A 24,366-nucleotide genomic window follows, 5' to 3' on the forward strand; every position below is an offset into this window, starting at 1 on the left:
CGTTAAGGAAGGCAAAGAAGAAAATAACCCTGGGACGCCCGGGTGGCTCAATGGTTGGACATCTGCCTTCGGCTCAGGTCGTGAGCCTAGAGATCGGGATCGAGACCTGCATCAGGCTACTGCAGTAAGCCTGCTTCTCCCTCTGCCTGTGTCTCTCTCTCTCATGAAAAAGAGAGAAGAAGAAGAAATAAACCATACAGATGGCTCCCTCCCAACTGCCTACTACATGCCAGGGGCTAGCAGAGGATGGAACCAGAGTCAACACCATCCGCTGGGCTCGGACCAAGACCACCAGCAGTTCTTAAAGAGCTGACATGCCCTGGAAACCCAGAGGAGGGACATGTAGTTCACAGTCAGGCCCAGGCAAGGCTTCCTAAGGGAAGTAACCTCTGCCCTGAGACCCAAGGTTGAGGAGCTATGAGGGAGGAAGGTGAACCAGAGCTTTTCAGGCCCAGGGGTGATGGGGAGAGGAAGGAATGAGGAGCACGCACAAGGCCCAGGGGTAAGGGCACACACAGGGTGTCTATCAAATTCTAAATGTCTTGTGGTTAAGCTCACTAGGATGGGTTCCCAGGGTGAGGGATGGGGGCGGGTTCCCGAGCAGTGTGGATCTCTGTACTGAGTCACATGCAACCGAGGGGTGGGGGAGGGTTGAACACATCCAACACCCTCTGCACCTACCCACAAGCCGGGGGGATCCCAAGAGAGCCCAAGCTGATGGTCGAGCCTAACAAAAACCTTACTACCTGCTTCCTGAGGCCCTGACACAAAGAAAGTCACCCCAGTCTTTCCTTGCAGAGCCAAGGTGCACCTGCTGGTCGGAGCTACGTATAAGGCTTCCAGATGTTCCAAGCAATCAGATTCCAAGACAGAAGGACGAGTATCTGCTAACACGAGCGGTGGGGGTGCACAGACAGAAGCATAGCTTGACGGTCAGAGCACGCGAGCCTCTAACAGGGAGGCTGGACGTGGAGATCAGGGCTGGAGAATCCCCTTTCTAATCTTGTGTCTGGGGGACACATGGCTCATCAATCAGAACAGCTGCTCCCTGAGCCTGGAAGGAGGCCTCGGAACCCTTCTGAACATGGCAAATGACAGCCACTGCCCATCAACAGAAGTTGACCCATGAAACTGAACCCATCCTCCATGCCCCGAATGTCATCTCTGGGGTCCTTTCTGGCTCTACCCTGACTCTCTAAGATGCAGCCATCTGAATGTTCACACTTCCTGGTGTCTGGATACAGAAAATAAAGCTTGTCGTGAATAACCAGCCACCTAGGGATGAGGTGGGCATTCAGGCAAGGACGTGCCCACGGTTCCTTCTGAGACAGAGCTCCTCCTGCCCCCGCTGCACATCCTCTGCCTGGCGGAGGTCGGGAGGGAGGCACAGTGATTCCTTGTAAGACCAAAGTCGTGACGCACCCCCTTCCCTGTCTCGCCGACTCAGCTCTCCACAACCACAAGCCCAGGCCCTGCAAACCGCCTGCAAGGCTGAGGGTTTAACCCTCACGACCTGGAAAACGGGCCTATTCGAGCAGACACTGCCCTCCCCACAGGCCCCTCACAGAACATGCCACCGTTTGATTTAATCCCCAGGACAGTATCCTCTCCATGTTACAAACAAGAACAGGTCTGGACGGGCGCAGCTACAGAACTCGGAGCTGGTCCCTGCCTGCTTCACCCTCACTCCCTACCAATCCCTTCCCCCCAAAACTGCCATTATGAACAGGTACAGTTTTGCCCAGAGCAAGGCTCTCCCTCATCTAGTGTCTGATCCCAGGGCGCCCAGCATGCAGGAGGTTAACTGGTCACGTTAACAGCTCACACTGGATCCGTGGGGGCGCCTGGGGGACTCTGAGGGTGAGCGTCTGCCTTCAGCTCAGGGCGTGATCCTCGGGTCCTGAGATCAAGTCCTGCTTTGGGCTCCCTGTTCATTGAGGAGCCCGCTTTTCCCTCTCCCCTGCTTGTGCGCTCACGCACACTTTCTAAGAAACAAAATCTAAAACAAAACAAAAACAGCACATTGAATCCATGGTAGAAGAACACAGAGAACTTCCTTCCCTGCTGGAACGGAGACCACGTGTACGTGCGCACATATTTTCCCCTAACAATTCTCCGTGCTGCTCTCCCCTGCGTCTGTGCCAGAGTCAGTCTCCCAGCTATGCTCATCCCGGTTTCTTACATAAAACACACCCATTTCCTTGGAATGATCATGGGGCCGTCTCGTGAATAGGAAAACAGCACTGCCCTGAGCACGACCGCGGGCACGTCTCCTCGATGTCAAATGACACCCGAGACTCACGCATGCGGGCCCAGCTCTGTGGGCCCCCTTTGCGGGCGCTGCTGAGGAACGGCATGGAGGGTGGCCCCCCATGCGGACCCTCTACGTACCTGTCCCAGTCTGTGCGGTCTGAAGCACCTCCATGCCCCACCTCACCGTCGGAAGGGCAACCCTGTGAAAGCCTCATGTAGCTCTCTGATGCCCGGGATGCAGCCCCCACCGGGCATTAGCATAACCAGGCACCCCCTCCCCGATTTATCTAATTATTAAATAAATGTTTATCACGGGTGGACTCTGGTAGGCACGGAGTCACGCGTCCATGCGAAATGGGGCAGGGGCCTCCCAAGGGCACCCTGACCGGCAGCCCCCCGTCTCAGGGTCTGTCCACCATGCACATCAAGCCCGTCCCCACCCTGGATCCCCCAGCACCACCGAGTGCCCGGTGACGGCAGGCGGCTGCTCCCAGACGACGGACAACACTCTGAAGGCGCCCCACCGTGCCCCTGGACGGCATCGCCAACACAAAGGACTCCCGGCCCCCGGGCCGCCGGGGCCACAGCAGGTGGCCGCTGCCTGAGCTCCACACACAGACGACCAGAAAGGCAGCACCGGCCGCCCGAGTTCAGCCTGAGAGCCTGAGAGCCGGCGGCCAGGGCTGCAGAGGAGAGGCCGGCACAGGCGGGAGCCGGCGGGAGGGAGGGCCCCTGCCCCCCCCTCCCCCCCGCCCCAGGCAGAAAACCCGGAGCCCCGGTCCCAGCGGTGACCACAGAGACCTCTCACAAACAACGTCTGGTCCGGCGTCCGCGGGTGGCCCCGGCCCCGGCCCCGGGGAGCAGTCCCGCAGGTGGCCATGGCGCGGGCAGCAGCGTGTGTACACAGCGTCGCTCACGGTCCACCGGACAAAGGCTGGTATCCAGGCACGGCCCTCGGGCTGCCCAGGAGGCCGGCGAGCGGCCGCGCCCGCCTGTGCCCGCCTCTGCCCGCCTGTGCCCGCCGCAGCAGAGAGCCGGCCTGCGGCTCCAGGGACCCCCAGCCGAGGCCCCGCAGCAGGGGCCGGACGGCGGCTTCCCTGAGCCCGGCCCCTCCAGGAGGGAACGCGGAGCATAAACGGGAGCAGAGGGCTGCGAGGGTGGCTTCCCTTCGTTGGCTTACCCCTCCCCTCTTCGTTTAAAGGACCTGAGATTTTCATAAACCCCCCAAAATAAACATACACACGTACGAGACCAGACCAGACCAGAGTTGGGGAGAAATGAAACAATAAATAAGGTTTGGAGAAAGAAGGCAAGAATGTGCCATTAACTTAACCCCGGACGGCGGATGCTCGCCACCCGTTTGCTTGGTGAGCAGGGCAGCACCGCGGGGACGGCAGGGGAGGGAAGCCAGCCCCCGCGGTCTTTAGGAGAACGGTCTAGGGGCGACAAGACTGTTCCTAGTAAGCCGGACCCTGGGCTCTGTCCCCTGGCTGCCGCAGCGGAGGTGAGCCAGCCGTGGGCCCAGCAGCCTGGCACCAGCTCCCTGTCAGCAGAAGGCAGAGCTGTGCGGGGAGGACTACGAGGGTGGTTTCTGTGGGATCTGGAAAGCACTTCCACGGCGCCCCTGGCAGGATAGCCACCTAACGCTGAGAGGGTTAAGTGTCAAATCCCAAGGGTCTTGGGGAGGTAGCTTCACCTGCGACACAGCCTTACTTCCTCCCAGTGTACAGAGCATGAAGCCCGTCATGGGATTCCCAGGACCGGGAATTCCCAGGGATTCCCACCCCTCAGAGCCCCCACATCCCAGGACACCCTCCCTTCTGATGCACGGCCATGCACCTCCTCCAGGAAGTCTTCCCAGCCTGTCCACGCAGAGCTCATGGCACTCCATCAAGTGTGCTTACACCACTTCTCACCCTGGAACAGGTCTACCCGTCACCAACGCTGCCTCCCATGCACCCCTGCCCTGACTAGGACTTGGGGGGCTCCTTCCACATAGACAACCTATTTGTTTCCAGGGCCCTTGGGCCCAGCAGGAGGCAGGAGAAACACAAGCTGGAGAGGATTAGCAAGAGGCCGTTGGGTCTCTTCCGCCGCGAGCTGGGAGGAAGGGTACGCACAGCACCCATGGACACAGACCCGCCAATGCCCCTAGGAGCCTGCTCTGTGCTAGAGGCCCTCCTGGAACCAGCAGGACAGAGGGGACATGGAAGACCTGGGGCCAGCGCGCTGGAACCACCCAGGCTATCCTCAGATGTCCAGCCGTGCTGAGACAGCCCTGTGCAGGGCACGGGCTCAGCCCCTCCCAGGGCCTGGGATCCCGCCGGGGCACCCAGATGCCCAACAGATGTGCTTCTCTCCTGTACGGCCACAGGCTGCGAGCCTCTGCATGAGCACCTTCTCTAAGGCTGGGTTTCCGCACCCGTGAGATGCCTTCCCTCCATTCTCACCATCTCACGTGGATCAGCCACGTACAAGTCAGAAAACCACCACTGCCCGTGGATACAATGCTCTCTTCCCGAGCGCCTGCTGAATGATTCACCGGAGAAATTAATCTGCTAACACCCTTGGCTTCCTGTCAGATGAATCTAGTCTTCTTTGTGTGGCACGGTGACAGGGCCCGGCAGCGCAGAGGCCGGGGAGCTGGTCTGGATCTGGTCCAAAACCATCCCCCGTTTTACGGATAAAGCCGACCTCATCTTGTCGTGGTTCTCATGACTTCTTCCAGAACAGACTCTGATAAACCATGGAAACGTGCTGAACGTGGATGTGCAGCTGGCAAGATGGCAGGGTGAGGGCAGCTTCCGAGCCACACACATAGCACTGGGTGGAGATCAACAGGTGGCACTGGGTGGAGATCGACTCTGGCTCGGCCCTGACCGCTGACCTTTGACCTTGGCATCTGCAGGAGCATGTGTTTAACACCTGTCGCGAGCGCCCACTTGAAGGACTGGGGAAGTGGGGACAGGAGAGCAAAGGGGACAAAGGTGGGTCTGCAGCATGTGTGCTTTATTTACTGAGCACCTACTACGTGCCAGGCACTGCTCTAGACACCCGGAAGACACTGGCAACAAAAAAGAGAAAAAACCCAAAGATTCTTGCCCTTGTGGAAGACTCCATCGTGTGTGGGCTGGGGGATAAGCCCTGCGACAGACATGAGAAAATAAACAATCAAAGATCTGGAGAGTGATACACACTGTGAACAAGGGGAAGGCGAAGCAGGACAGGACTGGGATCCTGAAGGGTGAGGGGCACACAGGCGGACACCCGGCAATGCCTACTAAGGGCAAGCCCAGCTGCGGGAGGCCAGTGCACGCAGGCCCCAGTGCCAGGGGACGGGGCAGTACAGCAGTTAAGAGGAACAGGGACTGTACTGAGGACATGGGGACGGGAAAGGCCAGGGCAGATGGGGAAGAGGCCACTGTGGCAGGAAGAGGGAAGCCTGATGAACACATGTGGATGACAGCAGATGACAAGACTCAGCCAAGGCGACACAAAGCGAAGAGCACCCTACAATACCCAGTCCTGAGGGCCACCAGCGTGAGGCTCTCCTGCCAATGGCCATCATACGAACATGATCAAGGGGCTCAGGGCTGGGTCCTAGGAGACCCCAGGCCAGGCTCCAAGATGTGGGGTCCACCCGATGAGGTCCCGGACAGACGCCCCTGACAACCCATGAGGACAGCTGCAAAACCGCAGGTGTACCACGAGACAGACACTGCGGAGAGGTGACTTCAGGTGCAAAAGAGGAGAGACAGGATGAAGAGTTGGGGCCAGGAGAGCCAGACACCAAGAAGAGGTTTTAACAATGACTTGAAGTCTCTGAAAGTTCTTCTTCACATTCATTGAGCATCCCTGAATCCCACCCAAGGCAGAAGAAAAGAGAACATCCTTTCGTCCCACGGGGTGGCGTGGGGTGGGGGGCAGGTTGGTTAGACACACAGAGAAGCTCTCGTAAGGGTAGGAGTTGTGACATCTCCCTTCCTTAGGTCGGAGGCAGGGGACAGCCCCCACATCCCAGGACACCCTCCTGGGGACAAACACTCAGTGTCTCAGGATCAGTGTCCCTGTGTGTGTGTGTGTCTGACGAGATGCCCTGCTGGGCTCTGTCCTGCCCCTGGCACATGGCTCCGTTGAGGTACATTTGCCAAAAAAAAATTTTTTTAATAAAAAAACCCCAAAACTGAAATGTTATAAATAACAGTACAATATCAATATCAGCCAAAGAGAGCACAGGCATGCTCCTAAGATGATATGTGGGGCAGAATTAGTTTAAAAAAAAAAAAAGAAGAAGAAGAAAGCAGCACCCCTCCCACCTCCCAAACCCACTTCTAGGCAACCACACAAAAAAGAAATCAACTTTGGTCTTTATTTAAAAAGAAACCGAAAGTGCTTCACTCATCTATGTTTTACAATTTAAAGCAGGAAACACTATCCCATAAATAATTTCTGCACCTTCTTGCCAGTGGGCCTGCTGACCTCCCCCCTGCTCAGGGGGTCCCGGGACCCCAGTCAGAGCCTACGCAAGCACGCACCCAGCTCCCACATCCAGGGCCGTGACCATGCAGGCCCTGCCCGGAGACCACCCCCCGCCCCCCGCATGCCCCTGGAGACCCCCGCCTGCCGACCCCCCGAGTCTCTTCCCAGCCTGTCCTTCAGAGCAGGAGATACCACCTTTCTGACTGATGTATACTGATCCTATCTGATGCCAGGACACCCCATGCACCTGTCAGAGCCTCAAAAACAGCTTCCCTGTGGTGTCCTAAGCCTGAATTGTGGTGAAGAGTGCATAGTTGTAGACACTTATGACAAAAAAAAAAAAAAAAAAAAGCCACTACATCATATACCCAGGACAGGTGAATTTTAAGGTATGCACACTATACCTCAATAAAGTAATTTCAAAAAAAAAAAAAGCAAAAGCAAAATCCAGTGTCCACATCTCTGCAGAGGCTTCTGCTCAGCACCAGACCCTGAGAGGAGACCTGTGTGCTCTGCGTATGGACAACCCCTCAGGCTCCATGTGGTTCAGAGGCTGGAACAGAGACTGCTGAGCAGGGAGGCAGGAGCCAGGGTTCCAGGGTGCAGCGGTAGCTGGCAAAGGGGCCTCCAGAGTATGGGCTTCCAGATGGCAGGGGGACATCATCAGGGAAGACCACAGGTACCCTCAGGAGGAGGGTGGGAAGTTATCCAGCACGACGGGGCAACAGGGTGGCTGGATGGGGCAGTGGGATGTGTGTAACGCCAGACTGGACCACATGCCACTGCCATTTCCATAGGTCAGAGGGTCGATGACTGGCCCAACCTGATTCGTCTGTGTGTGATACGGCCAGGGAGCTCGGGCTGCAGGGTCTACTTGCGGGCCACGTGACCGAGGGCTTGCCACCGAAGCCCTACGAGCCTCTGTGTTCTCACCTGTCAATGGGCTGGCACGGTCACAGCCCAGGAGCATGCTCCCCTTTGTATGTGTTAACCATACATGACGCCCAGTGCAGGGCGGGCTCACCAGGGGCTCACACAGGAAGGCTCCACTGTTCCTGCTCCTCTGCAGGGGGGTGTCTCCGGGGCAGGCAGCACCTAGAACCATGCTTGAACCACCAACCTTCCACAGGCATCTCTCCCCCCATAAAACCAGCCCCCAGAATAAACCGGGTCAGGCAGCGTAACTCTGCTCAGCAAAGCAGATCCCCACCTTCCTGACGTTACCACAGAAATGGGAGAGGAGCCACTGCCCCCGGGGCCGGGGCCTGGGCTGGGGCCTGCGTGAGCGGCATCTGGGCATCCGCTACCTGGGGAACCATAAAATAAAGCCAGAGCCAGGGGAAGGCGAACATCAGGTTCCCCCTTACTAATGCACAGAGAGGGGAGCGGTGTTTGCTGCCAGGAGCCTCTAGGTGGGCCTGGGCAGCCTCTGCTAAGGCCATGAGTGACCACAGCCAGCTGCACTGGGGACCACGGGGAGACCCATGAAACCTAACGTCCTCTGGGCCCACAGAGAGAAAAGTAGACATGCCAGGCAGCCGGCACCCAGCAGCATAGCCACCAGGAGTAAAGTGACCCAACGCTTGGCTACCCCGACCTGGCACCTCCAGACCCTCCAGCAGCTCCCAGGGCCATGGCACTAAAACACAGCTTCTCTGGAGAAACTTTCTAGGCCGGCCCCTCAGGGTACTCTCCCCAAAGCCTTGAGGCAGCTCTAGCTACTCTCATATGGACAGAAACAGGGGTGGCCAGATGCCCACGGGAACAGGGTATGAGATGCCACAGAGGAAGGCTTCGGTTCTTTCTGTAGAAGCCACTCCTGCATGGCGTCCCTCCTGCCTTCCTGGATCCTCACCGATCCTAGGCGGTCAGAGACCTGCACTCACCAGGTCTCCACTGGAACAAGGCCCAGCAGGCAAGCACACTGTGCCTGGGGCCTGTAGGCTGATGTCCATGAGCCACGGGCAGGGGTCAAGGCATACACATATGGCATCCCCCTCCTTAATCCACCCAGCAGGTGAGCTGGCAGGTAGGCATTAAGCTCTGATTTTCTGGAAGGTGCCCAGAAGGACATTTCTTTCAGTCTTTTCAAAGTCACACCGAGTGTGCAAGCCTAGGACTTGGAAGCCTTGCCCATCCGGGCTCCAGAGACCAGGAGAAGGCATAGAAACAGATCCAGGACGAGACATGGGGAAGAGATGGAGCACCGGGTGAATAAACGTGTAGCAGGATCCTCACAGAAGGGACAGGACTTCCCTCGGAAGAGTCTCACTTTCTTGCCAACAGGAACCACGTCCCACGGGGGTGTGGATTCAATGTTTATGAAGGAAAGACCCCGGAGGAAGTCCACCATACGACCGCCTCAGGCTCCTAACCCAAAGGAGGCAGCAGCCAGGCCTGGCCTGCACTTGTATGCGGTGGCGGGGGAGGGGGGCTCTCTCCCGACTTTGCACCTCAGTGTGATAAACCACCCTTCAAGAATCTCACCCCAACAAGCCCGTGTTTTCACCGCACGGGCTCTGTACTGGCGGCCAGAGCTGTGTGTCCAGCAGCTGCTCAGAGGCGCCGGCACTGCCCAGGCACGACAGGGGGCAGCTTCTACTCACCAGACAGTGGGTCTCTGCCAATCATCAAAACATTGGGCAAATTCATTACGATCAGCTGCTGGAGAACTTCCTACAGAAACAAAGGGGAAAAGGTACAGTTAAGAACAGGAAACAAAATGACAGGACAACTAAGAAAATTAGTTTATCAAGTCACTCGATGAACACATGGCCACTCAATGGTTACGTATGAAGATCCTATATAATAGAAAGGAATATTTAGGATACAAATACACATGAAAAGTCCAAGTTGATTATACTTCTGCCTCAATCACTAACAAGTGTAAATCACACCAGCCTCTGTACGGAGACCCTGGGGAAAAATGAGGATCTACTGCAAGCCAAGGCTAGAGGATTAGGGGTAAGGTTCTTTTTAAGAGACGTCTTTATTTTCATCATATGGTTTGCTGGTGCAGTTAAAAAAAAAAAAAAAAACTACAGAATAAAGATGAGAGAGATGCTACTGAGTCTTTGTAACCTGATGCTTCAGGATCCTGGCATTCAGCAGGTCTCAGATACGGAGCTGCAGAGGAGGAGCCTTCTCTCCTTTACAGCAGTGGCTCCCCAGGAGAGGGGATAAATCAAAGCTAATCCGCACCCGTGGGGGGAGGGGGCTGTGCGGAAATGAGCCGCCTTCTGGCCCTCACACCAAGGAGCTTTGAGAGAAGGCCCAGGCACCAGCCATCAGTCATGCCCCCGTGTCTGGGGCCTTTAACAAGCTTCCCCCCCCCCCCCGCACCCCCGCCGCCCCGAGTGTGCGGGCTCCCAGGCGCCCACCCACCACTCCCGTTGCCCAGCACGCTTCTCAGGACCAGTCTGTTTTCTGCGCCCAGATGTGCCCTGTTATTCACAAACCAGAAGGTGTAAAAGTCTCATCTTACGGAAGACAAGGAAGGGGGCAGGTTTTCCTAAGTATTCTTGGTCTTACAAAAGTGGTCACTATAGAAGTTCTTCACCAACAAAGCTCCTCCTACATCTTTTTTTTTTTTTTTAAAGATTGAGAGAGCGCACACGTGTGTGCACGTGAGCAGGACGGAGGAGCAAAGGGAGCAGACTCCTTGCTGAATGAGCCTGATGCGGGGCTGGATCCCAGGACCCTGAGATCATGACCTGAGCCACAGTCAGACACTTAACTGAGTCACCCAGGGGACCCTTCCTTACTCTTTTTTAAAAATTATTATTTTTTAAATATTTTATTTATTCATGAGACACACACACACACAGAGGCAGAGACACAGGCAGAGGGAGAAGCAGGCTCCCTGCAGGGAGCCCAATGCAGGACTTGATCCCAGGACCCTGGATGAGGCCCTGAGCCAAAGGCAGATGCTTAACCACTGAGCCACCCAGGCGTCCCTTTTACTCTTTTTATAAATGTTCCCAGTGAGACAGCTTTTTCCCAGCACAACATAAATGTGAAGATCTCTGTATTCCATATCCTGCTAACCAGTGCTGATGAAGGGGACAATCAAACCATCCTCCAACCCCACAGGGCCCAGCTGAACAGCCCAGAGCAAAGTCCAAATCATCACATCAGACTGGCAGCCTTGGCAAGCATGCCTGGAGAGGCCAACCACCTTCAAAAAAAATAATAATAATAAAATACATAAAATGATTTTAGTCCCCTCCTCAGTGTCTTTCTATGGCTCCTGTCCACCCCAGAAGGTGGAGGGGAGCGGATGCGGCCACTGGACTGTCTCCCCTCAATGCTGGCACATGTTTTTATTATCTGGGGTCACAGGTCACCACAACATTGAAGCTCAAGTTTTCTCAAACGCATCTTTGTCAGCGAATACCTGTGCTGGACAGAAGTGTGAGCCGCAGAGCAGCATCAACCCTCCTTCAGGGCCTGAAAGAAGTCAGCACACAGACAACACAGTCTGTCACCTGCATGCTCCTGCCCAAGGAGTCCATGGTCCCACCCTGTGGCAAAAATACCCGTAAAGAGTAAAATCAGCAAAATCCACTTTCCAGCTGGCTCATCTGGCAAAAGGAAGGACTCCAGAGGAGCCCCATCCATCACGCAGTCCCTTCCCTGCCTCGACACTAAACTCGTGTGCTCAGCCTGGCTTCTGGGAGATTCCTGGTTATCATTGTCTAACGGGTTCCAGTCCCTTCTGAAGTCTTAACTGGTTTCCCTCTGCCACCGTCTAGGCGCCTGGAGCACCAGCCCCATTATCAGGGTGCCTACAGTGTCTAGAAAGGAGACAGAATGTGGAATCATCCCCATGAGCTCTGCTGTCATACAAGGTGGTATTTTTATGTTTATGATTATCTCAGCAAAAGACCAGCTGGAATCACTGCTAGCAAATATTGCTAGAAAACCCACGTATTCTCCTCCCCAAACAGGATGTTTTACCCTAATCAGTACTTTTAATGTTCCCCCCCACAAGAAATATGTCACCTGTGTAATCAAGAAGTAATATTTTAGGAACAGACGATTTTTTAAAAAACATGTTCCTTTCCAAAACATACTGTGGGCCTCCTAAGATCTAATCCTGTGGCCCAACGCGCTCCTGAGACATAAGCCATCTCCCTAAAGGACCACCAACTGCATTTCTAGCAAAAGCAGGCTCCGGGTATAAGCCGTGAGGACAGGGCTGTCCAGCAGAAAGACAATGAGAGACACATACTAATTTTCAGCATTCTAGCGGCCACCCTAAAAAGGCAAGAAAAAAAGGTGTGTGTGTGTGAAAATATTCGAATACATTAAGCCAACACACCCAAAATATTATCACTTTGCCAAATAATTAACATAAAATCACAAATGCGATATTTTACATTTTCTTCTATACTAAGTAAGATCTCTGGAATCCAGCAAGGAGACATTGACAGGCACAAGCCATCTCAATGCAGATGCTGAATCTCCACTGGGAACACCAGATCTGAAAAAAGTAGCTTCACACACACCCAAGTCGTCCCACACACACTTAGAAGTTCTCTAATGACCGAACCAAGTTATCAGTTTTTAAATTTCATTAAAATTTTACTTCCTCAGCCCCACTAGGCACATGTGGAAGCTCCAAGAGCCACCTGTGACTAGCAGCTGTCACACCCCCATCACAACAGTCACCCCCCAACGCCAATGACCAGGGCACTCGGCAGCGGCAGGCAGTCCCCAAGGACAGAAGAGAGAATACATCCCCTCGTCCCCCCCCTCGGGGTGGCAGGGCCTCCAAGGCGACAGGCCAGGCCCTCCATCTAGTGGGGACGTGAGGTGGTTGCTGACAAGGAGACCCTCCCGCCTGGGACACAGAACAGAAGGCCACTGTGCTGGCTGCAGCTGACGCTGGGCGGCTCAGCGGGCACCTGGTCACACCCTGGCCAGCAGCACGGTGGGGGCGGGGGGCGGGGCGGGCAGAGCCAGGATGGACAACACAAGCCCGGTGCTGTGTTCTGCGCAGCCCTCAAATTCACCAGCAAGCCCCCCTGGAGCCACCCAGGCCTTTGCTAAAAAAGCACAAGCAAAGGCCATGGTCACACCCTGAGGCAAGGACAAGGGACAAGTGCACCCACGAGCTTCCGTGCCACCCATCTTCCTGTGGCCTGATGGGCAGGAGGGCAGAGTCAGACTCAGGGTGCAGACTTCCCCAGAGATGCCCAGCCTTCTGCAGAACCTGTGGGGGGGAGGGGCGACAGAGTAAGGTTAAATAAGAGATCCAGGATGGATTCTGTACCTCTTCCCTTCTCTTCCCCCTCTCCCCTCCGAGTCCATTATAGGGTCCCAATAGGCAACGCTGGGGAAACCCCAGATGTTCCTTTTCGATGCACTAACTGCATTCCGGGATCCATTCCCACTAACTGCTGTCAACAAACTGAAAGGAAAGTTCGAAGAATGAGAGAGAAGGAGGGTGGGGTCTATGGGTTCTCCACAACAGAGGCTACAGAGTGCTTTGTAATGTAAAGAGGGCAGAGAGCCTACCTGACACCAGCAGGGCTGCAAATTCAGAAGCTAAGATCTTATCAGAAGTCCTAGGTTCCTCCCAGGGCCACGTGGGCCCTTCTGCTGGGGGAGGGATGGGACCTGCCAGGACACTCTCCAGGGAGTGTCTGTCACCTGGGGGGGGGGGGGGGTTGCCGGAGTTGTCACCCCAGCTTGGGGGGAGGGGTATGGCAGAGCCTACACCTGTGTTTGCACATGGTGTCAACAGGCCTGGGCACTTGCCCTGGGACTCTAAGCTTCCTGACATCAGCAGCACCCTAAGGGAGACACAGGGCCCACAGCATGGCTCCAGAGGTCACGGGTGGGGAGAAGTTCTGAGAACACAACCAGCAAGCTGAGTAGAAGGAAAACGCTCCCTTCTGGTTAGAATCTTTTCCTGAAAATACAGATGTATTCGGTGGGGAAAAACATAGACCACAGGAGGGAGAGCCCCGCTGCAGGCCCCACAGGTGATGGGGCGATGCCAATGACACCAAGGGCAACAGAAGCTGCTGCTGAGCAGATCCCAGAGGTACCTGGTTATGTGCAAACACCACACTTGATCACGACTAAGTGGGTGGCCACAGTGGACCACCCTGCAGCACACAGGACCAGCACCCAGGGGCATGGCCTCTGCACCCATGACACCACACACTCCTCCTGCTGGTCTCTGAACCCATGGTGGGCCCCGGGCTGCAATTCGGGCCAGTGCCACAAGGTCACACTGCGACCTTGCCATCTCTCCTGTCAGCAGCCCTCCTCCGTCCTCCCTCCAACCCCAACTCCTCTCAGGGAACCTTCAAAGTTCCCTAAATGTCTGCATTTGGCAGGTATCAGCCAGGTTTCAGGATGAAAAGGTGTGGAAGACTCTTGTCACTGCCCTGTGGACAGGGCTGCCAGCTAGAGGTGGGGCGGGGGATCGGAGGCTTGAGCTGGTGCAGCAGTGCCTGGGAAGGACGCAGATGGACCCTCGCTGGGGCCTGGGGCCTCAGTCCACCTGGCCTGCCCTGGGGCCTGATGTGACCCCCGAGCTCCCGGGGGCTTGGAAGTGAGGCTCAGTTTTGCCTTCTGTCCGGTCATGCCTTTGGTGAGGTGGGCCCTCCAATTCCATTTTGGCCAGTCCCCATTCAGGACTTATATAGGGTGCGCCCACCTGACCATGGCAGCTGAATGTCCTGGAAGACCCAAAATGAGCCCATGCTTTCTCCCAGGACCTCCCCTCTTGGTTTAGGAATGAGGGGGGACTCAGCTCAGGCCCCTTAAAGCCCTACACTTACCTCTGGGAATAAGTGCACATACCCCAAACTCTCAGTAAACCTAAAACAACCCCCCCCCCAAAACCTCAAAATACAAATAAAAGTACAACAGGGTATGTGACAGAGGGGGAGCACCTCAACACTGTGGCTACAAACAGACCAGGGGGATGGTTGGGTCCGGAGAGATCTGGTGCTTATCCTGGTTGGACCACAAAAGGTGCTTTGGAGGAGGATACACAATCATATGCACGGCCCCTGAGGATGTATTAGAAGAGGAAAAGAACCTTCAAGGAACATATACCAAAACAACAGCGCATTCTTCACTAGAGACACCAGATGAGAGCAAACCTCCCTCCCCTCCCCCGCCACCCTTTCTAAGGGTCTGTAACCCGCTCCTACCCCCTGGGATGATGGTATTTCAACCCCGTGCCATGCCAGCCACTGAGCTGTGAAATGACAGGTTCACGAAAATTATCTTTTCCTATGAGACAATTCCCCACATATCCAGGAGGAAAATGAAGTGCATTACCATTCTTTTAAAGCCCTGCCTCCCCCGCACCGCCCCCCCCCCCCCAATCAAACAGCACTCTGGCATCTCCCACCAGGAAATGCAAAGCCCCCCTCAGCTGGGAGGAGCAAATGCCAGCTAGGAAGGGGAGGGCAGGGCTGACTCACAGCATGGCCATGCCCTGGGGATGGAGGGGGAGGCCCCTGTGGGGAGTGGTGGGCTCCAGAGGTCCTGGAAATCTAGGCTTAGGGGGCCCCAGCAAAGTTCTACCCATGGGCTGGGGCATGTAGAGGCCTCACTGAAGGGGCTCACAGTCCTGCCAGGGCCCATCCAGACCTCTGTGCCCCATCAAACAGAAAGGTCATTGTCTCCCATGGTGGAAGAAATGCAAGGTCTCGGAGAAGTTTCAGGGTAGAAACGTGCGCGTGCGCATGTACACCGGGATTGTCGGATTAAGAACACAGATTTCAGGACACCTGGGTGGCTCAGGGGTTGAGTTTCTGCCTTCGGCCCAGGGCGTGATCCTGGGGGCCCAGGATCGAGTCCTGCATCAGCTCCCTGCACAGAGCCTGCTTCTCCCTCTGCCTGTGTCTCTGCCTCTCTCTCATGAGTAAATAAATAAAATCTTAAAAGAGAGCGAGAACATAGGTTTCATGAAGACCCTGAATTATTTTTCTCCCTTCAAATGAAACTGAATTTTTTGGCTTCATATTGTTCCCGGAAGACCAGATACATACATGCTGCCTTTAAAGGTCAAGTTTTCAGGCCCACAAGTGACCCTCCGTAGGAGTTTGAATAGGAGCTGATGACTGAGTAAATGAGGGGAAATCCCAGAAAAGGTAACACAACCACACAGAAGAGGCATCCTGGAGGTTACCAAGGAGATCACAATAGGCTGAGCAGCAAATGTGCCTTCCGCACAGCCAGAGAAACAGATAGCATCGACTTGGATCAGCCTCATCCCAGACTCCACACCGAGAATAGGAATAATGCACGGTATCGGCTTTGAGTGCACACCTAGCCCTCTCTAGGCCAGCAGTTCAGATATTCAGAAGACACCGTGAGTACGCGCTGGGAGCTGAGGACTGTCAGCCTGAATGGAAAGGCAGGGAAGTAGAAACCCCAGCCCAGAAGGGCAGGGGTCAGAGTAGCATAGCCAAACTCTGCCCAGGCAAGTCGGGAAGGCTTCCCAGAGGAGGTGGCTTCTGAGCTGGGTTATGCACAAGGCTTAAGAGTCCCAAGACAGACAAAGCCCAGGATGGGGTCAGTGCTAACTGTGGCCCTAAGTCAAGCCTTGGGTTCAGCTGTACTATGACGCCCTGCCGTTTCCACAGGGGCACGTTTTCTCCCCCACATCCCTCACCTCCACTATTGCCCCTCACAACCCTCTTCATCCTCCAAAGCTCACAGAAAACATCACCTCCTCCACACAGCTACCTCTGATGCCCTTGGCCACATCCGAGCTTCTTTCCTCTGAATTCTTCATGCCTTCTCCGCTCACATCTGCGGCCCTTCCACAAGTTGCCTGGTCAACTCAACTCCCCTCTCAGAAGTGGGGAAAAGCTATTTCCAGGGAGAGCTGATAAAATTAGACTCATCCAAAAATATTCCCCAAAAGTTATATTAAGATTTTTTTAAAAGGGGCGCCTGAGTGGCTCTGTTAGTTGTCTCTTTTTTTTCCCCTACATTTTTAAAAATTTAAATTCAATTTGCCAACATACAGTATAACACCCAGTGCTCATCCCATCAAATGTCTCTGGATCTCAGCTCAGATCTTAATCTCAGGGTCGTTTAAGCCCCACACCCAGCAGGAGTTGGTCTCCACACCCAGCCTGAAGCCAGCTTAAACACACACACACACACACACACACACACACACACATACACACACACATACACAAAACTCTTTTTTTTTTTTTTTTTGGAAGAGGTGTCCTGTCTGTCATGCTAGCAGGGGAATGAAGCCCTGAAGACCATCTGCTTTGCTCCCCCACCAGGATGGACGTAACTCAACGATCTTTGCCAGGAATCCTGCAGATGTTAACAAAAGTTTAAGCGTTTCAGGATAACTGTGTGATGCTGGTAGGGATACGCCACACTCTCCAATTGTTAATGCCCAAATAGGATTGTTCTATGAGCAAACCAAGCAAAACAAGGTTAATTTAGAATTCATATGTTACAGAGGTGACTCAGACAGGAAAGGTATCCCTTGAACTCCCATGTTCCCAGGGCCTACTCTAGCACCTTCTAAGGGGCGTCTGAACCCCACAGCAAGAACACTGCCTGGGGGCGCATGGCACCAGCTAGGGATCACGCAGGCGAGATGCCACTGGGATCCCACAAGGCTGAGAGCCCACAGAGACAGAGACTGTGTCTCTGCCTCTCTGTGTCTCTCATGAATATATAAATAAGATCTTTATTAAAAAAAAAAAAAAAACTGCCTGAAAGCCTGGCCTGGCCAAACACATACCTAACCACAGAGAGGGTCCCATCTCTTCCCTGCTCCCAACAGTCACGTGAAGTGGTCAGGAGAAGAATCACTAGAATGTCTGGTCTGGGGAAGCCACAGCACGGTGTTGGTAGGGGGTCCAGGTGGGGTCCAGAGCAAGGGCAAGGAACAGCAGTCTGGGTGGCGAGCTCTCCCTGGCACCACGCCCGCTGCCTGGTGGCCGCTGCCCCAAACTGGAGCTCTCCCCACGGGGGATGCTGGCCTCACACCTTCTGCCGTGGTTCGCAGTAGTGACAGCCTGCTGCCCTCACCCTGACCACTCACGCCTCCCACCATCACCCCATCTGAGGTCAACAGGGACCGGACTCCCAGACACGCGCCACAGCCCACGCTCTGGGCTATCACTGCTGAGAGCACGAGTTGCTAACATAGCTGCTGGGTGGAGACCTAAGCCTGATGATTTACCCTCAGCCGCCTGTTCAAAGCCGGGCCCGTGGGGCACGAGCTTGCGGTTCCATCTGGACGCGGGGCTGTGGCTCCTGCTGCACCCCCCGATGGGGGCGGGGGCCCTGGCAAAACGAGTGGGTAATGAAGTGCTTTTATGTTAAGAGGCTGTCACGTAAAGCTGCTGATAGATTCAATCCATCTGTTCTGAGTCCTTTCAATTAATCCTGGGGTCCCTAGGGCCTGAAACCAGTTCGCACTCACACGAGCCCGAGGGCTGGGGCCGCCCTAACTAGGCCACACCACATCTCAGGAACCAGCGCTACCCACCCGGGCCACCCGCGACAAATCTTCCTGCCCCCGAGCATTTTGGTGGCGGCCTGTCCTCATGGCTCTGTTCACAGAAACAAACTAAGACCAATTTTGGTTCACAGAAAAACAAAATATTTCCTTTGGGCTGATGGGGGGGGCGGGTGGAGACCCAGAGAGAGGAGCCCCTGGACACTCAATCACTGCTGTGTGTGGGCAAACCTACTTGCCATGTGACCTGAGGGCAAGCCACAGTCCCGCTCTGAGCCACACCCTCACCTCTAACAGGACTAGGACCATCTCTAAGGGATATTTGGCCCCTTCACAAGTTGGGGGAGGGGACCCAGGAAAGCAGACCGCGGGCGGGCACCGAGGGGCACAGCCCAGCTTCTCAAAGTTGCTGACTCAGGGCTGCCAACGTTGAAAATAGGCAAGTGCCCACAGGTCGCAGAACAACCCAGGGGAACCCCAACAGGGGCGGGTCTGGAGGATGCTCATGTGGCCCCACTAATGCCTGTCCCCTGCCCTTGAGGGCTGGTATGATGCTGAGGGTTGCTCTGTGGGAGGAGCTGTCTTATCTGATGCTGGGAAGTACCTATCCTGAGCCCCTGGACCAAAAAAAAAAAAAAAAAAAAAAACCCCAAAAAGGTGGTGGGGTGGCCCCGGAAGCACGGGCAGGGCACTCGACTCAGCTCCTCTGAAAAGAATCTCTGCCCATAAATGGTGTTTTGGGAACCACTTCACATGGTAAGTACAAGGTTGTCGGTGGCAGCCAAAGCTAGGCTCCAGGGAGGAGCTCCTGCCTTGATGCCATCAGCAACCGTGGGGGCAGGGGGCCCGGATGGCCTGCCAGATGGATGGACACACAGCCTTGCTGATGGATCCCGGGCACAGCAGGGCATTAGGGAGACTAGCTTCTAAACTGGAAAGAGCCATCCGGGTTACATACAGGACAGGGAAACTGGGGCCCAGAAAGGCAATCACAGGCCCACAGCATCACATTGGGGTCTAGAAACCCAAGTCTCCTCTGACTCAGCCTTAGGGCTCTTTCTCCTACAGCAAGGAGCCCACTTCCATTCCTCCCTGTCAATGGGGGGCCTCCTACCCTCAGGACCCTGCTCCAGGAGGCTGCAGGGGAGGAAGGAGTGGGCCTGTGCTCACACACAATGCCCGGAGTGGCTCGGGTGGCCCTGTCCTCTCCTCCTGGTCAAGACAGCAGCACCAGTGCTTGCAGTGGACACAAGGAACCCCACTCCTCGGCAGGAAGGGATCTTGTAGCCACTGGACAGTCCCCTTCCACAAGCTTCTTGGCAAAGTCAACGTTTCTGCGGACAGGCAGGCAAGCACGGGCATGGGGCTCCAGCCTGTACCACGCGCTGGCCAGAATGCAGCAGGCGGACGTGCACATCCCCCAGGGGACCCCCCCAGGCTACCCCCTGCACCCCCATCAGATGTGGGCCTCAGGCTGATTCCCTGGGCACACCCACAGAGCCGAGTGCAGGCAGCTTGCTGGGCAGGATGAACACAGGGTCTACACATCCACTGTGCCCCACTCTGTTCCACCCCATCCCACAGCCCAGGCAGAGAGGACGTGAGACACCTGAACTGAGCAATGCCAGAAGAGGCTAATCCAGAAAGGCTCCCAGGAAGAGGTGGCGCTGAGCTACCCAGGACAAGGAAGAGCAGGTGCCATCCAGGCACATGTGCACACACAGGGGCCACACTGGTGGTGGGGGGAAGGGGGAGGCAACAAAGCCAAAGGAAGAAGCAGAAAGCACCCCCCCACCTCGTGTGTCCCAATGTGGGGCCCCAGAGTCACTGCCCCCAGGGTGGAGCACCAGAACCCGCTCAGGGCGCCAAGGCCCTGCCTGCGCTCTGTGCAACTGTGGTGGCAGCAGCAGCTCCCAAGTCCCCAAACCCAGTCCCCCAGCAGCCTCTTGCTGCTGGGCCTCAGCTGCAGCCCCACCAGGGGATCAGCGGGCAGGTGGGCATCACCCTGACCTGTAGGAGAGGAGCATGGAGCAGGCATGGAGGCAGCTCCCGGAGGGTGCTCCAGACACTGAGGGAGGACACATGGCTGCTCCTGGGTCAGGGGTCCCGGCCCAGCCCTGTTCTCCCCCTATAGGGGTCCCGGCCCAGCCCCGCTCTCCTCCTTCCAGGTCCTGGCCTAGCCCAGCTCTCGGAGGCACAAACACAGGCGGCCCGCAGACACTGGCAGCAAGCCTGTCATAGAAGCTACCTGGGTGTGGGGGTTTGCCCTGCAGGCCCTCAGGAATGGGGTCATCCTCCATACCCCCGTTCACCCCACATCCCTTTGCCTTCTCCATGGGCTCTGGCTCAGAACCAGGCAGGAGGGAGGACCAAAAGAGAACATCTGATCGTCCTTTCCTTGTTCTCCTTTCTCTCTTCCTTCACATCTCTGGAGGAAAAGCACACTCTACGGCCTGTAGGGCAAAGGATGGCCAAGGTCAACCCCAAGGGCTGGCGGGTGCTGTGCTGAGAACTCTAAGGACACACATGGCTGGGGTTGGGGGTACATGGTGGATTAGCGATGCCTGCCTTGGGCGAGGAGAACAGAGAACGGCAAAGGCCTGAGAGAAGTTGGTCTGGTTCTATGCAAACATGGAGGGAAGAGTAAACTCTTGGTAAGACTGTGCTACCACCTGCCTCCCCCTTCTTCTCCCTCCCTCCCCCTCCTTCCCCCCTCCAGCTCCCCTCCCTCCCCCCAGCCTCCCCTCCCTCCCCTGGGCTCTCCTTCCTTCCCCCTCCCTCCCCCAGGTCCCCCTCCAAAAGAGCTGCAGGTGAAACAGATGAGATGGCACAAGTTACCAAGAGGTGACGTCTGGCTCTAAGAGGAGGGATTTCTGTGACCCTGAGGAGAGATACCCACAGGGTGTGATACATGCTCCCTTTGCTGGGTCGAGAGTACCAGGACCTGTGCATTTGGAGGGGAATCGACTAGATAACTACCTAACTAGGTAGGATTTTGCTGTGAGAAAAGTAAAAGGGGAGAACGCACTTGCTCCTCATTCTAGTTCTGAATACAAATCCTCACATCAACGTTAGGTGACAGCAGAGGGGAAAGAGCAAGTATAGTCCCTCAGCGACAGCACGTCTAAAAACTGATCCTCAACTAGCAGTTGCCACGTGAGTCCAATCAGCAGAAGCATTCCCCACCGAACAGAGAAGCTACTGGGGAAGAACGACAGTGAAGAAACAGATGGTACAGGCAAACAAATCTCCTAAGAACTGGTCACTTCTAGTGACCACTGTTACGAGCGTTGACCACTGATGATCAGGCCTCATCTAGAGAGACCAAGAAAGTCTGGAAGGTTCTTTTTTCTTCTGTCACCAAAAATGTGCTCTATGGCAGGAAACTGGGGGAGGGCAGCTCAGGACACCGTTGAAAACGTGGGGAGGAGGAAGGTTAAGAAACGACAAGTTTGTAATGAGTAACGTGTTTCAGCAGGAAGTGAAAATCTCAACAGATGGTATCAACTTCGTGGCAGCTGGACCAAGGTTGGAGGTCGCTGGCCCCACTCGCCCCAAATACCTGAGGCCACATCCTCCCCATCCTACAGCACTCACACCCAATGCCATCCCATACCCAAATCCTTGTTGGAAAGAAGGACTTCCTCCTGGGGGCCCTGAGCCTGGCACAGTGTCCCCATCGTGGTCAGCCCAAGGCAACCAGGAACCTCAAGTTCTTGGGGTGCTTTAAGATGCTCATCTCTGAATCCTCTCTGCCCCACCCCAGGCCCCTGCACGTGCTGCCCACAGATGCTCACTAATCGCTGACTCAACCCAACCCACTGACCACAGGGAAGGAGGGTCTGGTGACAACAGAGGCCCTGGGGCCCCAGGCCACTGAACAAACCCACACCCTTCTTCCAGAGGGCAAGCCACACTCACTTGTGAACACGTCTGAGTGCCACAGGAGCCAGCCCTCCCAACCTGCAGGTGGTCGTTGTCCCCATCTCCCCTGGGGCTGGCTATTTGCCAATGCAAGATGGACCAGATCAACAAATGTCTCGGCTTGGTGGATACTGCAGTAAATGGGGGCAATGCCGCAGTAAATGAGCGTATCAGGGACATATCTACCAAGAAATGCTAGATGCTCCAAAGAGCAAGCAGCGGGCAAGGCAATCAGAATGAGGGAAAAGAAATATGAAAAACAATACCCTATATTATTGTGTAAAACTATAAAAAAAAAAAAAAAAAAAAAAAGAATGAGGGAAAAGGAAAGTACAGATGGATAGCCAAGGAGGGCCCCCAAGGAAGTGATGGTAGATCAGACATGAGGGGGGGGATGGTGGGAGCCGGGTGGGCAGCCGCAGGAACAGCAGGCCGACAGCATCGCGGCCGGGACTTGCCATGCAGTCCTGCTGAGCACGGGGCGACATCCCACCAAGGCCTGAGGGGCACAGGGAACTCGCCAGACACGTGTGACCAGCCCGCCGGCCCGGGCTCAGAGTCAGAATTGCCATGCTCCGTCAGAGATGTCTGCCCAACCCAGACCCAGTGGCATCGCTGCTGTCACCCAGGGTGGTAAGTGCTGTCACCTGCTTATGGCATAAAATGCTGTGGGGACACAAGGAAGGGGCCAGTCATTCTCTGTCACTCATCATAGAGCTGCGGCCTGGGCTTCCTCTGCTAGAGCCACCTCCTTCCCCGGCTCCGCTGTCAGGGGCCAAGCTGGCACTGGGGCTCATGGTGTGACCAGCCCAAGTGTGGATCCCAACCGCACAGGGACAGAAGCAAGGCCCTGCGAGCAGACCCACAGGGCCTTCATGGCCCTGAGCAGCCAAAGCCGGGGTGGAGGAGAACACAAAAAGCCCTTTTCTTTTTCTTTTAAAAACAAGATGGGGTAAGCTTTCCTTCAGAGGCGGGGTACGGCGGGTGTGAGGACCACCAAAATCAAAGAGCCTCTGGGAGGAGGTGGAAAAGGCAAGGCACGCACACCCACCCCAGCCCTGGTCACACAGCAGGTCAGCTGCTCTGGCTTCCCTGGGGGCCCAGCTGAGAGCCCGCACTTCATGCGAATAAAGGCCCCGTCCCCAGCTGTTCCCAAGCCCAATCAGGTGGGAGGACAGTCCATGCCCGTCTAGCCATGCAGCAGGTGGCCTCTCTCCCAGCCCGAGCCCTGGGACAACGAGGCTCCTCTATGCACATCAGCTGAGCACCTACCACAGGAGCCCACACCAGGTGGGACAGGTGTGTGTGAAGAATGTGCAGTCTGGTCCACATGTGTTCACAGTAGCTCCTGTCGGTGGGGCAGGTGCCCGTTTTACGTCTGGCTTGTCGGGGGTGCACACGCCTCCCCCATGCAGCCATGGCCTTCTGGGCTTCGGACACTCACAGGCACCGTCTGGCTCTTAGGTCATGAGGAAGTTCACTACACCAGTGTTTACCGAGCCCAGGTCTACCCCAGGCGGGGCACGAGGCGTCAGGGGCATGGTGGTGCATGGTGGTGCAGACTCCTAGGGGAGCGGGGCGCTGATCAATCCCCCTCCCTCAGCGGGTGAGTGGACAGTCGGGCACAAGGGAGGCTCTACATAAATATTTCCCAAATGAACACAGACAAGAGAAGAAATGCTGGAAAGCCAGCTGTTGGTCATCACAGATCCCCTCTAAGCCAGGGCCACAGGCCCGAGGTAAGACAGTGGCAGCAGAGTAGGGTGCAGCACCGGCTCAGCTCACAGCCCAGGGACACCCTGAGCCCACAGACACAGGAAAGTCTTTTCTCCCAACAGTCCCTCGGCCATTGTCCTGGCCCAAGACCCAGGACAAGGCCAGATGTTGGGCAGGGAACGGAACGGCCCCAGGTGGGCAGGTGGCCACTCTGGCTGCAGCCCCATGCACACACAGGCACCACCTACGCGGCTCCCATCACACTCGCACAGCTACCCACCCCCCTGCACACAGTGACTCTCACCCTGTGTCTGAGATACCAGTCTCTGCTAGAAGACAGAGAAGTCAGGAGAAATAAGCCAGGCAAAAGCACCTGCCCCTGAGAAAGCAAGCCCGTCCTGTCTCACACTGTCCATCCCTGTGCCTTCTCTAGAGAGCGGAGGGGTGGCGATGGCTGCCAAGGGCCGGCAGCATCACTGGGAATGGGGCAGCTTCCTTCAACAGGCGCAGGTGGG

At 55.8% G+C, this 24,366-nt stretch overlaps 1 protein-coding gene across 6 annotated transcripts in view; it reads right to left on the bottom strand.

The window, feature by feature from the left end:
• CCDC88C (coiled-coil and HOOK domain protein 88C) overlaps positions 1–24,366 on the bottom strand; it is a 121,589-nt gene that overhangs the window by 60,579 nt on the left and 36,644 nt on the right. For all 6 annotated transcript variants that reach the window (XM_077910378.1, XM_077910376.1, XM_077910377.1 and 3 more), the window contains one exon: positions 9,339–9,408. In XM_077910378.1, the coding sequence (XP_077766504.1) occupies positions 9,339–9,408 (70 nt within the window). The remainder of the gene's footprint in view (positions 1–9,338; positions 9,409–24,366) is intronic.

The sequence above is a fragment of the Canis aureus genome, chromosome 9 (genome assembly GCF_053574225.1).
Source record: "Canis aureus isolate CA01 chromosome 9, VMU_Caureus_v.1.0, whole genome shotgun sequence".
NCBI lineage: Eukaryota > Metazoa > Chordata > Mammalia > Carnivora > Canidae > Canis > Canis aureus.